This window comes from Salvelinus alpinus, chromosome 7, assembly GCF_045679555.1.
Source record: "Salvelinus alpinus chromosome 7, SLU_Salpinus.1, whole genome shotgun sequence".
NCBI lineage: Eukaryota > Metazoa > Chordata > Actinopteri > Salmoniformes > Salmonidae > Salvelinus > Salvelinus alpinus.
Genome location: NC_092092.1, coordinates 51,221,502 through 51,237,993, shown reverse-complemented (window position 1 = coordinate 51,237,993; position 16,492 = coordinate 51,221,502). Strand labels below are relative to the sequence as shown.

Sequence of the window (16,492 nt, the reverse complement as noted above, 5' to 3'; positions counted from 1 at the left end):
CAGGCTACCTCTGGCGAGCACATGGAGGGCTGTGCGGCCCCCAAAGAAATGCCACCCCACACCATGACTGACCCACCGCCAAACCGGTCATGCTGGAGGATGTTGCAGGCAGCAGAATGTTCTCTACGGCGTCTCCAGACTCTGTCACGTCTGTCACATGTGCTCAGTGTGAACCTGCTTTCATCTGTGAAGAGCACAGGGCGCCAGTGGCGAATTTGCCAATCTTGGTGTTCTCTGGCAAATGCCAAACATCCTGCACGGTGTTGGGCTGTAAGCACAACCCCCACCTGTGGACGTCGGGCCCTCATACCACCCTCATGGAGTCCGTTTCTGACTGTTTGAGCAGACACATGCACATTTGTGGCCTGCTGGAGGTCATTTTGCAGGGCTCTGGCAGTGCTCCTCCTTGCACAAAGGCGGAGGTAGCGGTCCTGCTGCTGGGCTGTTGCCCTCCTACGGCCTCCTCCACGTCTCCTGATGTACTGGCCTGTCTCCTGGTAGCGCCTCCATGCTCTGGACACTACGCTGACAGACACAGCAAACCTTCTTGCCACAGCTCGCATTGATGTGCCATCCTGGATGAGCTGCACTATCTGAGCCACTTGTGTGGGTTGTAGACTCCGTCTCATGCTACCACTAGAGTGAAAGCACCGCCAGCATTCAAAAGTGACCAAAACATCAGCCAGGAAGCATAGGAACTGAGAAGTGGTCACCTGCAGAACCACTCCTTTATTGGGGGTGTCTTGCTAATTGCCTATAATTTCCACCTGTTGTCTATTCCATTTGCACAACAGCATGTGAAATTTATTGTCAATCCATGTTGCTTCCTAAGTGGACAGTTTGATTTCACAGAAGTGTGATTGACTTGGAGTTACATTGTGTTGTTTAAGTGTTCCCTTTATTTTTTTGAGCAGTGTATGTATATACACAGTACCAGTCAAAAGTTTGGAGACACCTACTCATTCAAGGGTTTTTCTGTATTTTTACAAATTTCTACATTGTAGAATAACAGTGAAGACATCAAAACTATGAAATAACACATATGTAATCATATAGTAACCAAAAAAAGTGTTAAACAAATCAAAATATATGTTTTGGTTACTACATGATTCCATATGTGTTATTTAACAGTTCTGATGTTTCACTATTATATAGTAAAACAAAGAGAAAATAAAGAAAAACCCTGGAATTAGTAGGTGTGTCCAAACTTTTGACAGGTACTGTATGCAGTGGCAAGAAAAAGTATGTGAACCCCTAGGCTAATGACTTCTCAAAAGCTAATTGGAGTCAGGAGTCAGCTAACCTGGAGTCCAATCAATGACACGAGATTGGAGATGTTGGTTAGAGCTGCCTTGCCCTATAAAAAACACTCACAAAATGTGAGTTTGCTGTTCACAAGAAGCATTGCCTGATGTGAACCATGCCTTGAACAAAATAGATCTCAGAAGACCTAGGATTAAGAATTGTTGATTTGCATAAAGCTGGAAAGGGTTACACAAAAGTATCCCTAAAAGCATTTTCTGTTCATCAGTCCACGGTAAGACAAATTGTCTATGAATCGAGAAAGCAGTTCAGCTACTCTCCCTAGGAGTGGCCGTCCTGCAAAGAAGACTGCAAGAGCACAGCGCAGAATGCTCAATGAGGTTAAGAAGAATCCTAGAGTGTCAGCTAAAGACTTACAGAAATCTCTGGAACATGCTAACATCTCTGTTACGAGTCTAAGATACGTAAAACACTTGGGAGAACACCACGGAAGAAGCCACTGCTGTCCAAAAAAAAACATAGCTGCACGTCTGAAGTTTCCAAAAGTGCACCTGGATGTTCCACAGCGCTACTGGAAAAATATTCTGTGGACAGATGAAACTACAGTTGAGTTGTTTGGAAAGAACAAACAACACTATGTGTGGAGAAAAAAAGGCACAGCACACCAACATGAAAACCTCATCCCAACTGTAAACTATGGTGGAGGGAGCATCATGGTTTGGGGCTGCTTTGCTGCCTCAGGTCCTGGAAAGCTTGCTATCACCAACGGAAAAATGAATTCCCAAGTTTATCAAGACATTTTGCAGGAAAATGTTAGGCTATCTCTCCGCCAATTGACGCTCAACAGAAGTTGGGTGACGCAACAGGACAACGACCCAAAACACCGAAGTAAATCAAAAACAGAATGGCTTCAACAGAAGAAAATACGCCTTCTGGAGCGGCCCAGTCAGAGTCCTGACCTCAACCCGATTTGAGATGCTGGGGCATGACCTCAAGAGAGCAGTTCACACCAGACATCCCAAGAATATTGCTGAACTGAAACAGTTTTTTGAAGAGGAATAGTCCAAAATGAAAGAATTTTTTTTCCCACCCTGCACAGTGAATGTTTACATGGTGTATTCAATAAAGACATGAAAATGTATAATTGTTTGTGTGTTATTAGTTTAAGCAGACTGTGTTTGTCTATTGTGACCTAGATGAAGATGAGATTTTAAGTATGTGAACCCTTTGGAAATACCTGGATTTCTGCATAAGTTGGCCATAAAATCTCATATATATATATATATACACACACACACACAGTGCCTTGCAAAACTATTCATCCCCCTTGGCGTTTTTCCTAATTTATTGCATTACAACCTGTAATTTAAATTGATTTTTATTTGGATTTCATGCAATGGACATACACAAAAAAGTCAAAATTGGTGAAGTGAAATTCCCAAAAAATAAAAAACGGAAAAGTGGAGTGTGCATACACCCCCTTTACTATGAATCCCCTAAATAAGATCTGGTGCAACCAATTACCTTCAGAAGTCACATAATTAGTTAAATAAAGTACACCTGTGTGCAATCTAAGTGTCACATGATCTCAGTATATATACACCTGTTCTGAAAGACCCCAGAGTCTGCAACACCACTAAGCAAGGGGCACCACCAAGCAAGCGGCAGCATGAAGACCAAGGAGGTCTCCAAACAGGTCAGGGACAAAGTTGTGGAGAAGTACAGATAAGGGTTGGGTTATAGAAAAATATCAGAAACTTTGAACATCCCACGGAGCCACATTAAATCCATTTGGAAAAAAATGGAAAGAATATGGCACCACAACAACCTGCCAAGAGAGGGCCGCCCACTACAACTCACGGACCAGGCAAGGAGGGCATTAATCAGAGAGACAACAAAGAGACAACAAAGAGACTAAAAATAACCCTGAAGGAGCTGCAAAGCTCCACAGCGGAGATATGAGTATCTGTCCATAGGACCACTTTAAGCCGTACACTCCACAGAGCTGAGCTTTACGGAAGAGGTGCCATAAAAAAAATAAGTAAACATGTTTGGTGTTTGCCAAAAGACATGAGGGAGACTCCCCAAACATATGGAGGAAGGTACTCTGGTCAGATGACACTAAAATTGAGCTTTTTGGCAATCAAGGAAAACGCTATGTATGGCACAAACCCAACACCTCTCATCACCCCGAGAACACCATCCCTACAGTGAAGCATGGTGGTGGCAGCATCATGCTGTGGGGATGTTTTTCCATCGGCAGGGACTGGGAAATTGGTCAGAATTAAAGGAACGATGGATGGCGCTAAATACAGGAAATTCTTGAGGGAAGCCTGTTTCATTCTTCCAGAGATTTGAGACTGGGACAGAGGTTCACCTTCCAGCAGGACAATGACCCTAAGCATACTGCTAAAGCAACACTTGAGTGGTTTAAGGGGAAACATTTAAATGTCTTGGAATGGCCTAATGAAATTCCAGACCTCAATCCAATTGAGAATCTGTGATATGACTTAAAGATTGCTGTACATCAGCAGAACCCATCCAACTTGAAGGAGCTGGAGCAGTTTTGCCTTGAAGAATGGGCAAAAATCCCGGTGGCTAGATGTGCCAAGCTTATAGAGACATACCCCAAGAGACTTGCAGCTGTAATTGCTGCAAAAGGTGGCTCTACAAAGTATTGACTTTGGGGGGGTGAATAGTTATGCACGCTCAAGTTTCCATTTTTTTTGTGGTGTTATTTCTTGTTTGTCTTCAAAGTGGTAGGCATGTTGTGTAAATCAAATGATACAAACCCCCCAAAAATACATTTTAATTCCAGGTTGTAAGGCAACAAAATAGGAAAAATGCCAAGGGGGAGAATACTTTCGCAAGCCACTGTATATACACAAAAGTATGTGGACGCCCCGTTAAATTAGTGGATTCGGCTATTTCAGCCACACCCGTTGCTGACAGGTGTATAAAATCGAGCACACAGCCATGCAATCTCCATTGATAAACATTGGCAGTAGAATGGCCTTATTGAAGAGCTCAGTGACTTTCAATGAGGCACCATCTTAGAATACCACCTTTCCAGCAAGTCAGTTTGTCAAATTCTGACCTGCTAGACCTGCCCCGGTTAATTGTAAGTGCTGTTTTTGTGAAGTGGAAAGGTCTAGTTAGAACAATGGCTCAGTCGCGAAGTGGTAGGCAACACAAGCTCACAGAACAGGACCACTGAGTGCTGAAGCGCGTAGAAATCGCTTGTCCTCGGTTGGAACACTCACTACCGAGTTCCAAACTGCCTCTGTAAGCAACGTCAGCACAGGAACTGTTCGTCGGGAGCTTCATGAAATAGGTTCCATTGCCGAGCAGCCACACACAAGCCTAAGATCACCATGTGCAATTCCAAGTGTTGGCTGGAGTGGTGTAAAGCTCGCCGCTATTGGACCCTGGAGCAGTAGAAACGCGTTCTCTGGCGTGATGAATCACGCTTCACGATCCAGCAATCTGATGGACGAATCTAGGTTTGGCGGATGCCAGGAGAACGCTACCTGCCCCAATGTATAGTGTCAACTGTAAAGTTTGGTGGAGGAGGAATAATGCTCTGGGGCTGTTTTTCGTGGTTCGGGCTAGGTCCCTTAATTCCAGTGTAGGGAAATCTTAACGCTACAGCATACAATGACATTCTAAATGATTCTGTGCTTCCAATTTTGTGGCAAAAGTTTGGGGGATGGCCCTTTCCTGTTTCAGCATGACAATGCCCCGTGCACAAAGCGAGGTCCATACAGAAATGGTTTATCGAGATCGGTGTGGAAGAACTTGACTGGCCTGCACATAGCCCTGACCTCAACCCCATTTAACACCTTTGGGATGAATTGGAACGGAGACTGCAAGCCAGGCCCAGTCGTCCAACATCAGTGCCCGACCTCACTAATGCTCGTGGCTGAATGGAAGCAAGTCCCCGCGGCAATGTTCCAACATCTAGTGGAAAGCCTTCCCAGAAGAGTGGAGGCTGTTGTAGTAGCAAAAGGGGGACCAACTCCATGTTAATGACCATGATTTTGGAATGAGATGTAGGTGTCCACATACTTTTGGTCATATAGTGTGAACAAGATTATAAACGTGTAAGGCATGTAATGTTTTGGTCCCATTTTTATGAGGTGAAGTAAAATATCCCAGAAATGTTTCATACGCACAACAAGCTTGCACAAATTTCTTTACATACCTGTTAGTTAACATTTCACCTTTGCCAAGATAATCCATCCATCTAACAGGTGTGGCATATCAAGAAGCTGATCAAACAGCACGATCATTACACAGGTGCACCTTGTGCTAGGGACAATAAAAGGCCACTCTAAAATGTGTAGTTTTGTCACACAACACAATGCCACAGACTTCTCAAGTTTTGAGGGAGCGTGCAATTGGCATGCTGACTGCAGGAATGTCCACCAGAGCTGTTGCCAGAGAACTGAATGTTAATTTCACGATCATAAGCCACCTCCAACAATAAGCCACCTCCACCTACAGCAACCTTTCGGTTACTGGCCCAAAGCTATAACCAATAGGCTACCTGCCGCCACTCGAGGCAAGGTGAATCAGGCTTATAGCAGCGAGCTTTGTATTAAAAAAGAATATGTGGTATAAAGGTTATGTACGTAACGTAAAATGAAACTGATAATAATGTGCGGGTGAATAGTGGTGAGACTCACGTCAAAAGGCAGCACCTCCACAGAGGTGTTGAATAGCTTGTCCCCTGGGTGCTCAATGTTCCCGCTCCGGAAGAAATACCTAGAGAGAAAGAGAGAGAGAAAGAGAGAGGATAACAAATGGGGGGGGGATGTCAATTTGATATTCAACACAAATTGATCCACCATTATTATCATCATCAGCCAGCCAGGAAGTCACCAAGTTCAATCTCTATCTCCATTTGCTTTCTATAAATGCATGTGCCACCAAGTACCTAACAGCAGCCTGAACCGTCCGCTACCCCCAAAAGCGCCTCTGAGGTAACAGGGGTGACCAAAGAGCCACAGCATGGCCATTAGTCATTAACAGTTACAGGGGTCCAGAGTAGATAGACCATCTGCCCTGACAGTAATGGGAAGAAATATTATTCATTTGTGCCTAGTGGGGAGGGAGAGAGGGAGAGAGGGAGAGAGGGAGAGAGAGAGAGAGAGAGAGAGAGAGAGAGAGAGAGAGAGAGAGAGAGAGAGAGAGAGAGAGAGAGAGAGAGAGAGAGAGAGAGAGAGAGAGAGAGAGAGAGAGAGAGAGAGAGTTTGGGACATGTGTGAAGTGTGTGTATGTGCACAAAAATCTGTGTGTGTGTGTGTGTGTGTGTGTGTGTGTGTGTGTGTGTGTGTGTGTGTGTGTGTGTGTGTGTGTGTGTGTGTGTGTGTGTGTGTGTGTGTGTTTATGTCCATGCATACACACATGTGTGTGTGTCCATATATGTGTCTGTATTCAAGCATGCCATGTATGTGTGTATCCGAGCATGTGCGCGCACACACACCTTTCGATGCGGACAGGTGTGAAGAAACGGATGCGGATGAAGTCTCCAGCCACGGGTGTGAAGGCCCAGAAGAAGTCCTCTCCCAGGTAGGCCTTCTCCAGGGTGAAGTGCTGGTATGTCTTTAGGCTGGTGGTCACCTCTGCCAGCGGGTTGGCATGGCCCTTGTGCAGAGTCTGCTTGCCAAAGTCCTTGTCCTGAAGCAAACCATTAGACCATAGGATGGGGGTCAGAGAGGGGAGAGATGGAATTGTTTCTATCACTAAGCTCTCATATTGACTTTGAGGGTGCAGTTAGCTGAAGACATAGAGATTAATTCTAACTTGATATTTGGGAGCGTGACAATTCTTGATTTTTCTTGATCCTTGATTTTGCTGCGGCAATTCTGACATTTTGCATGGCATTATGCAATGACTTTATCCAATTTGTCGCGACAATGCGCTGACCAGGGACAAGGTTGTTGACGTATGGCTTGAGATAACCATATTATACTTTAAATGTGTGTTTATTGGTTGAAAATGCGTGCCCTCTTCTTCTACTGCGGTGATGGGTCAGTTTGATGCGATAATATTGTGATGATTTGACTGTTTTACAGGGAAATAGTGCAGTGATTGGTCAAATTTGCCAAACCTCGCATAATATGCAGGGAATTGTTGATTTAGCAAAAATAATTATGTTGCAGAATCCTCGAGGAACTGATTTATTCAGTTTACATGATTTACTTGAAAATGAACGCGAGTCATGCTCTCTTACTGTTGCCAAAAATGATGCAATCTCACATGGAGTTCATGCAACGTCATCACAACAGAGAATTGTATATTCCCAACACTGGATAATGTCACAACAAATCTCTGTGTTAACAGTGAAGAGGTGACTCTGGGATGCTGGCCTTCTAGGCAGAGTTGCAAAGAAAAAGCCATATCTCAGACTGGCCAATAAAAAGAAAAGATTAAGATGGGCAAAATAACACAGACACTGGACAGAGGAACTCTGCCTAGAAGGCCAGCATCCCGGAGTCGCCTCTTCACTGTTGACGTTGAGACTGGTGTTTTGCAGGTACTATTTAATTAAGCTCTTCACAGCACTTCACAGATCTTCATTGTAAAGGGTTTAAACACGGTTTCCCATGCTTGTTCAATGAACCATAAACAATAAATGAACATGCACCTGTGGAACGGTCGTTAAGACACTAACAGCTTACAGACGGTAGGCAATTAAGGTCACAGTTATGAAAACTTAAGATACTAAAGAGGCCTTTCTACTGACTCTGAAAAATACCAAAATAAAGATGCCCAGGGTCCCTGCTCATCTGCGTGAACATGACTTACGAAACCTGCAAGTAGGCATGAGGACTGCAGATGTGGCCAGGGCAATAAATTGCAATATCCGTACTTTGGTGCGAAAAGTGCAAATCAATCTCAGAACAACAGCAAAAGACCTTGTGAAGATGCTGGAGGAAACAGTTACAAAAGTATTTATATCCACAGTAAAACGTGTCCTATAACGACATAACCTGAAAGGCCGCTCAGTAAGGAAGAAGCCACTGCTCCAAAACCACCATAAAAAAAGTCAGACTACTGTTTGCAACTGCACATGGGGACAAAGATCGTACTTTTTGGAGAAATGTCCTCTGGTCTGATGAAACAAAAATAGAACTGTTTGACCATAATGACCATTGTTATGTTTGGAGGAAAATGGGGAGGCTTGCAAACCGAAGAACACCATCCCAACTGTGAAGCACGGGGGTGGCAGTGTCATGTTGCGGGGGTGCTTTGCTGCAGGAGGGGCTGGTGCACTTCACAAAATAGATGGCATTATGAAGAAGGAAAATTATGTGGATATATTGAAGCAACATCTCAAAACATCAGTCAAGAAGTTAAAGCTTGGTCGCAAATGGGTCTTCCAAATGGACAATGACCCCAAGCATACTTCCAAAGTTGTGGTAAAATGGCATAAGGACAACAAAGTCAAGGTATTGGAGTGGCCATCACAAAGCCCACAAATCCCTTTTTTTGGCAGACCCAAAAAAGCGTGTGCGAGCAAGGAGGCCTAGAAACCTGACTCAGTTACACCAGCTCTGTCAGAATGGGCAAGAATTCACCCAACTTATTGTGGGAAGATTGTGGAAGGCTACACGAAATGCTTGACCCAAGTTAAACAATTTAAAGGCAATGCTACCAAATACTAATTGAGTGTATGTAAATTTCTGATCCACTGGGAATGTGATGAAAGAAATAAAAGCTGAAATAAATCATTCTCTCTACTATTATTCTGACATTTCACATTCTTAAAATAAAGTGGAGATCCTAACTGATCTAAGACAGGGAATTTTTACTCGGATTAAATGTTAGGAACTGTGAAAAACTGGGTTTAAATGTATTTGGCTAAGGTGTATGTAAACTTCCGACTTCAACTGTGGACACACACGCACACGCGCACACGCACACACACACACACACAGTACCAGTCAAAAGTTTGGACACACCTACTCATTCAAGGGTTTTTCTTTATTTGACAATTTTCTACATTGTAGAATAATTGTGAAGACATCAAAACTATAAAATAACACATATGGAATCATGTAGTACATAAAAAAAAGTGTTAAACAAATCAAAATATATTTTAGATTCTTCAAAGTAGTCACCCTTTGCCTTGACAGCTTTGCATACACTTGGCATTCTCTCAACCAGCTTCATGAGGAATGCTTTTCCAACAGTCTTGAAGGAGTTCCCACATATGCTGAGCACTTGTTGGCTGCTTTTCCTTCACTCTGAGGTCCAATTCACCCCAAACCATCTCAATTGTGTTGAGGTCGGGTGATTGTGGAGACCAGGTAATCTGATGCAGCACTCCCATTACTCTCCTTCTTGGTAAAATAGCCCTTACACAGCCTGGAGGTGTGTTTTGGGTCATTGTCCTGTTGAAAAACAAATGATAGTCCTACTAAGCGCAAACCAGATGGGATGGCGTATCGCTGCAGAATGATGGAGGCCAATGTGTTCTTGGGGACCTTCAATGCTGCAGAAATATTTTGGTACCCTTTCCCAGATCTATGAACATTTATGAACATTTTGAAAATCTTGGCTCTCTCTAATTCTCTTTCTTTCTCTCTCTCTCTCGGAGGACCTGAGCCCTAGGACCATACGTCAGGACTACCAGGCATGTTGACTCCTTGCTGTCCCCAGTCCACCTGGCCTTGCTGCTATTCCAGTTTCAACTGTTCTGCCTGCGGTTATGGAACCGCCACCTGTCCCAGACCTGCTATTTTCAACTCTTAATGATCGGCTATGAAAAGCCAACTGAAAATTATTCATGATTATTATTTGACCATGCTTGTCACTTATTAATATTTTGAACATCTTGGCATAGTTCTGTTATAATCTCCACCCGGCACAGCCAGAAGAGGACTGGCCACCCCTCATAGCCTGGTTCCTCTCTAGGTTTCTTCCTAGGTTTTGGCCTTTCTAGGGAGTTTTTCCTAGCCACCGTGCTTCTACACCTGCATTGCTTGCTGTTTGGGGTTTTAGGCTGGGTTTCTGTACAGCACTTCGAGATATTAGCTGATGTACGAAGGGCTATATAAAATAAACTTGATTTGATTTGATTTGATCTATGCCTCGACACAATCCTGGCTTGGTTTTCATTCAGACACGCACTGTCAACTGTGGGACCTTATATAAACAGGTGTGTGCCTTTCCAAATCATGTCCAATCAATTGAATTTACCACAGGTGGACTCCAAACAAGTTGTAGAAACATCTCAAGGATGATCAATGGAAACAAGATGCACCCGAGCTCAATTTCGATCCTCATAGCAAAGGGTCTGAATACTTATGTAAATAAGATATTTCTTCTTGTTATTTTTAATACATTTGCAAAAATTTCTACAAACCTGTTTTTGTTTTGTCGTTATGGGGTATTGTGTGTAGATTGCTGAGGATATTATATTTTTGAATCCATTTTAGAATAAGGCTGTAACATAACAAAATATGGAAAAAGTTCATAAACTTTGATCAGCACAAAGAACAAATCATGAAGGGCATTTCTTTACAAACACGCATCCAATCGCCTTGGTCCCTTACCCTTACTAAACCAATCACACGCTTCAATCTGATGTGAAAGAAAAATTATGGATCTCCCTTGTGAAGCAGCCTCAGTTACAATGCTTGTTATGTAGATCTGCAGGCGCATATGCTCCAATTTCAAAACAATTTGGAGGCACAGTTGAAAAGTTAAAATAGTTAACGCACTGAATATACACTGGATTAATTCGAAAAATAAAAGCGTTACTTTTTCCAATGCGTGAGAAATGTGGAGAAAGGTGTGAAGAGGGTCAAATGAGTGTCTCACGCTCATTGCGTGAGAGTTGTAAGCACTGATAAAATACTATTAATTTCAGTGGTGGAGGCCAGGCCTGCTTGGTGGAGAATCTCTAAATTGAGAAAGCGCTGGGTGTATTGATAGTGAATTGATTGGGTTAGATTGCAGTAGCAGTCTTCAGGCTGATATCCACTGATCTTAACAATCAGAGACATTAAACACAGTATTCTTTACTTTGTAGTAAAAAATCTGGAATCTGTGTGGTGACTTGAAATGTATCAGTGCTCCAGTGCTCAGAGACTTGAAAGCTAATATTTAAACATATACAGATAAGATAAGCTGACATGCACAGTGAAAGGATGCTAGAGTATACAACATGTATTGATTGGCTAGCGAGTCAGTGGGATACGGAAACACACAATGCTCGCGACGTACATACCTTGAGTTTCTGGATCTTTCCGGCCAGGGAGGAGTGGGTGCCCACATGCTGGAAGAGTGAGGGCTTGAAGCGAATCCTCAGGTTGGCCTTCTGCCTGTCGCAGTGTTTCTGTGTGTGTGGCAGACGGGAGAGTTGAGAAAGAGAGAGGAGCAGGAAGAGAGAAAGAGAGTAGGAGTGTGTGGGAGTTCCACAATTTTCTGAGACTGAGACCATTTTGGCAAGTGCAATTGAAAGGCATAGTATTTATACAACACATGGCCAAAAGCATGTGGATACCCCTTCAAATGAGTGGATTCGGCTATTTCAGCCACACCCATTACTGACAGGTGTATAAAATCGAGCGCACAGAAATGCTATCTCCATAGACAAACGTTAGCAGTAGAATGGCCTTACTGAAGAGCTCTGAGTCTTTTTACGTGGCACCGTCATAGGATGCCACCTTTCCAACCAGTCAGTTCGTCAAACTTCTGCCCTGCTAGAGCTGCCCCGGTCAACTGTAAGTACTGTTATTGTGGAAACATCTAGGAGCAACAATGGCTCAGTCGTGAAGTGGTAAGCCACACAAGCTCACGTAACGAGACTGCCGAGTGCTGAAGCGCGCAATAATCATTTGTCCTCGGTTGCAACAAGTCACTACAGAGTTCCCAACTGCCTCTGGAAGCAACCTCTTGGCAGCAGCTAATGGGGATGAATAATAAATACAAATACGTCAGCACAATAACTTTGTCAGGAGCTTCAAGAAATGGGTTTCCATGGCCGCGCAGCTGCACACAAGCCTAAGATCACCATGAGCAATGCCAAGCGTTGGCTAGAGTGGTGTTAAGGTCGCCACCATTGGACTCTGGAGCAGTGGAAACGCATTCTCTGGAGTGATGAATCACGCTTCACCATCAGGCAGTCCGATGGACGAATCTGGATTTGGAGGATGCCAGGAGAACGGGACCTGCCCCAATGCATAGTGCCAACTGTAAAGTTTGTGGAGGAGGGATAATGGTCTGGGGCTGTTTTTCGTGGTTCAGGCTCCTTAATTCCAGTGAAGGGAAATCTTAATGCTACAGCATACAATGACATTCTTGACGATTCTGTGCTTCCAACTTTGTGGCAACAGTTTGGGGAAGGGTCTTTCCTGTTTCAACATGACACTGCCCTCGTGCACAAAGCGAGGTCTATACAGAAATGGGCCGGTGTGGAAGAACTTGACTGACCTTCACAGAGCTCTGACCTGAACTCCAGGCCTAATCGTCAACATCAGTGCCCGACCTCACTAATGCTCGTGGGTGAATGGAAGCAAGTCCCCGCAACAAGTTTCCAACATCTAGTGGAAAACCTTCCAAGAATAGTGGAGGCTGTTATAGCAGCAGGAAGGACCAACTCCATATTAATGCCCATGATTTTGGAATGAGATGTTCGACGTCCACAGACTTTGGGTCATGTAGTGTATGTACAGCTAACTGCCAAAATAAAGGAAACCCCAACATCAAGTGTCTTAATAGGGTGATTGGCAACAATGTGCCACCAAAACAGCTTCAATGCACCTTGGCATAGATTCTACAAGTGTCTGGGATGCGAACACCATTCTTCCATGATAAATTCTATAATTTGGTGTTTGTTGATGGAAAACGCTGTCTCATAAGTGTTCAATTGGGTTGAGATCTGGTGACACACACACACAAACACATCCTTTAAATCACCTATGCTCCTTTGAGAACACTCTTTCAAATTCACAGAGATCTCTTCTTTTAGCCGTGGTAGCCAAAATATTGGTGAAATAGGTATTTTTTAGAATGACCGCAACCATGATGGGATGTTAATTGCTTAATTAACTCAGGAACACCACCTGTGTGGAAGCACCTATTTTCAATATACTTTGGCTGCGTTTACACAGAGAGACCAATTCTGATATTGTTTTCACTAATTGGTCTTTTTACCAATCAGATCAGCTTAGCGAAAAGAATATCAGAATTGGGCTGCCTGTGTCAACGCAGCCTTTGTATCCCTCATTTACTAAAGCGTTTAATTTATTTTTGCAGTAACCTGTTGCTCCCTGCTTGGATAATCTGTAATCCATCCTTCTTTCCTCCCTCCCTTGAAGTACTCACTGATCTAACATGACTGAGTCCAAAGAAAAACTTGTTTTAGGACAGTGGTTACCACACTTACCGCGTCCTTCTCTGGGTTGCACACCTTGACCCACATGATGTGGTCCAGCAGCCAGTCAATGGGCTTGTCCTTGTAGAACATTAGCATAAACTCCACAATCAGCGAAAGGTCCAAGGACTTGAACATTTTACCTGAGGAGAGAGGATATACAACTCAATTACGTGTGACGTCATCACATATCGCCAAAGGTTGTACCTTGTCTGTTTCAAAATGTTTAATCATATCTTGAGCCTATGGAACACTACTTGGGTTCCCAATTTCAAAATGGTCCTTAGCTACTATCCCCTGGCCATTTGTGAAGATATGAAGGGATTGAACAGGTTTTAGAAATGTGGTAGTAACTACCTTGCCCTTTCAGATTTATTAGAAATGCTTAGGGGGTCAATTTGGAATTGGGTAAAAAGGAAGTATAAAGTAGAGTGTAGCAAGTTACAACGACCTAGAACAAAGGCTAAATTTAGCCAGTGTGCTCTGAAATGAAATCTGAATGACATATAATTGCACACATACCCTTGAGCGCTGAATTTAAATTTAACATAATTGTCAAATTAATACATTGGAGTCAATTTCACAAAGTCACCAAGTGGGTTACAAGAACAAATATTTTTGGGTCAAAACAAGGTCGCTTGCGGTCTGGAATGAGATTATTTTACAGGCGTTTAATTGTAATGCATTGAAGCACTTTCCACCACAATGTTTTAACAGCTAGTCATCACAAAGACAGAAGATAACATTTAACCAATCACAAGATCTAAAATACATACATTTTCCTGGAGTATAAGAACATGATGTATGGTCTTGTTTTGTCCTCATACGAAACATAATCCAATAAAATACACACTCAGCCACCCATGCATGCACACCCTGAAGTAAAAAAGTGACAATGGGAACCTCTGTTCAGACTGAACACCGATCCCTCAACTCGAAGACACATCTCCTTCGTCTCTCTCTTCCTTGCCTATTACAACACAACAGAAGAGTACTCCCTCTCATCTCCCCCCACTCTTCTTTATACCTTCTCACCTCTCTCCGTACATTAAAACCCTTTTCTCTTCTCCCCCACCCTCTCGTTACACCATCTCTACAGAGGTACACACTCTTTCCTTGGCTGAGATGTAGCATTCATCCTCCATCCTTCTCTCCCTCCCAACATGAAAAAGAATGAAAATGTATGCACTCACTACTTTAAGTCGCTCTGGATAAGAGCATCTGCTAAATAAATAAAAATTCACTGGTTACAGTCCTCTCTTTCTGGCCCCACACTCCAGGACCAGGGCCTTTGTCATAGTGAGGGTTACGATGCCACAGAACTATGGGTTTATGAGAGAGAGGTCGAGGGGTAGAGCGTTCGAGTGAAGGAGGAGTTACAACTCATTAGAATCCCACCGAGAGAGAGAGAGAGAGAGAGAGAGAAAGAGGTGTGGAAGGAAGGGAGGCAAGGCAGAAATGGGAGGAGGGAGAGAGAGATGGGTAGAAACCAAGAGAGAGAAAGGGCAAGAGGGTGAGAGGTTGAACACTCGCGTCAGGGAAGGAGGTATGCAATAACTCATTAAAGGAGGGAGAGAGAGGTGTGAGAGCGGGGATGGTTGGGGTAGAGAGTGAAAGTGTGAAAGGTCAGGGCTTGCATAAGGGAAGGAGATATGCTATCTAACAACTCATTAGAAATCTCGCTGAGAAATGGAGGAAAGGATGGAGAGAGCGAGAGAGAGGAATAGAGAATGGGGATGAGTGGGAGGAGGGAGAGAGAGATGGGTAGAGACAGGGGAGGGGGAAAGAGAGGGTGACCGGTCAGGTGGTCACGTGAGAGGAGTTCGGACCTGCTGGGGGAGAGGGGGAGTGGAGGAGTGGAGAGACAGAGTAAGATAGAGAGAGATAAGTAGAGAGAGAGAGAGAGAGAGAGAGAGGGGCAAAAAGATATGGCTAACATTCATTACAGGCCTGCTGAGGGGGGAGAGAAGAGAGGTGGGATGCTGGAAGAAAGGTGTATGCTTGTGTGGAAGGGGGTGAGGGGGTGAGAGTGAATGAATGAGAAATAGAAAGACTAGAGAACAAAATCTATTTAAATCAAATGTATTTGTCACATGCGCCGAATGCAACAGACCTTACCGTGAAATGCTTACTTTAAATCCCTTAACCAACAATGCAGTTTTAAGAGAATAGAGTTAAGAAAATATTTACTAAATAAGCTAAAGTAAAAAATGAAAATAAAAAAACAAATGAAAATAACAATACTGAGGCTATATACAGGGGGTACCTGTACCGAGTCAATGTGCGGGGGTACAGCTTAGCGAGTCGCAGCAGTGTAAAAAACTAAAGGGGGCGGGGTCAATGCAAATAGTCCGGGTCGCCATTTGATAAATTGTTCAGCAGTCTTATGGCTTGGGGGTAGAAGCTGTTAAGGAGCCTTTTGGACCTAGACTTGGTGCTCCAGTAACGCTTGCCGTGTGGTAGGACTTGGGCGACACCGCCTAGTATATACAGTTGTAGTCGGAGGTTTACATAAACTATTGTTAATGACTCCAACCTAAGTGTTTCAACCACTCCACACATTTCTTGTTAACAAACTATAGATTTGGCAAGTCAGTTAGGACATCTACTCTGTGAATGACACAAGTCATTTTTCCAACAATTGTTTACAGACAGATTATTTCACAATTCCAGTGGGTCAGAAGTTCATGTACAATAAGTTGACTGTGCCTTTAAACAGTTTGGAAAATTACAGAAAATTATGTCATGACTTTAGAAGCTTCTGAAATGCTAATTTACATAATTTGAGTCAATTGGAGGTGTACCTGTGGATCTATTTCAAGGCCTACCTTCAAACTC

The 16,492-nt window shown here is 43.5% G+C and overlaps 1 protein-coding gene across 1 annotated transcript in view; it reads right to left on the bottom strand.

The window, feature by feature from the left end:
* mgat4b (alpha-1,3-mannosyl-glycoprotein 4-beta-N-acetylglucosaminyltransferase B) overlaps positions 1–16,492 on the bottom strand; it is a 215,224-nt gene that overhangs the window by 13,905 nt on the left and 184,827 nt on the right. Inside the window, exons 9-12 of the mRNA XM_071410634.1 lie at positions 13,667–13,797; positions 11,507–11,614; positions 6,752–6,945; positions 5,952–6,030 (exon numbers count right to left, since the gene is read on the bottom strand). Of these exons, the coding sequence (XP_071266735.1) occupies positions 5,952–6,030; positions 6,752–6,945; positions 11,507–11,614; positions 13,667–13,797 (512 nt within the window). The remainder of the gene's footprint in view (positions 1–5,951; positions 6,031–6,751; positions 6,946–11,506; positions 11,615–13,666; positions 13,798–16,492) is intronic.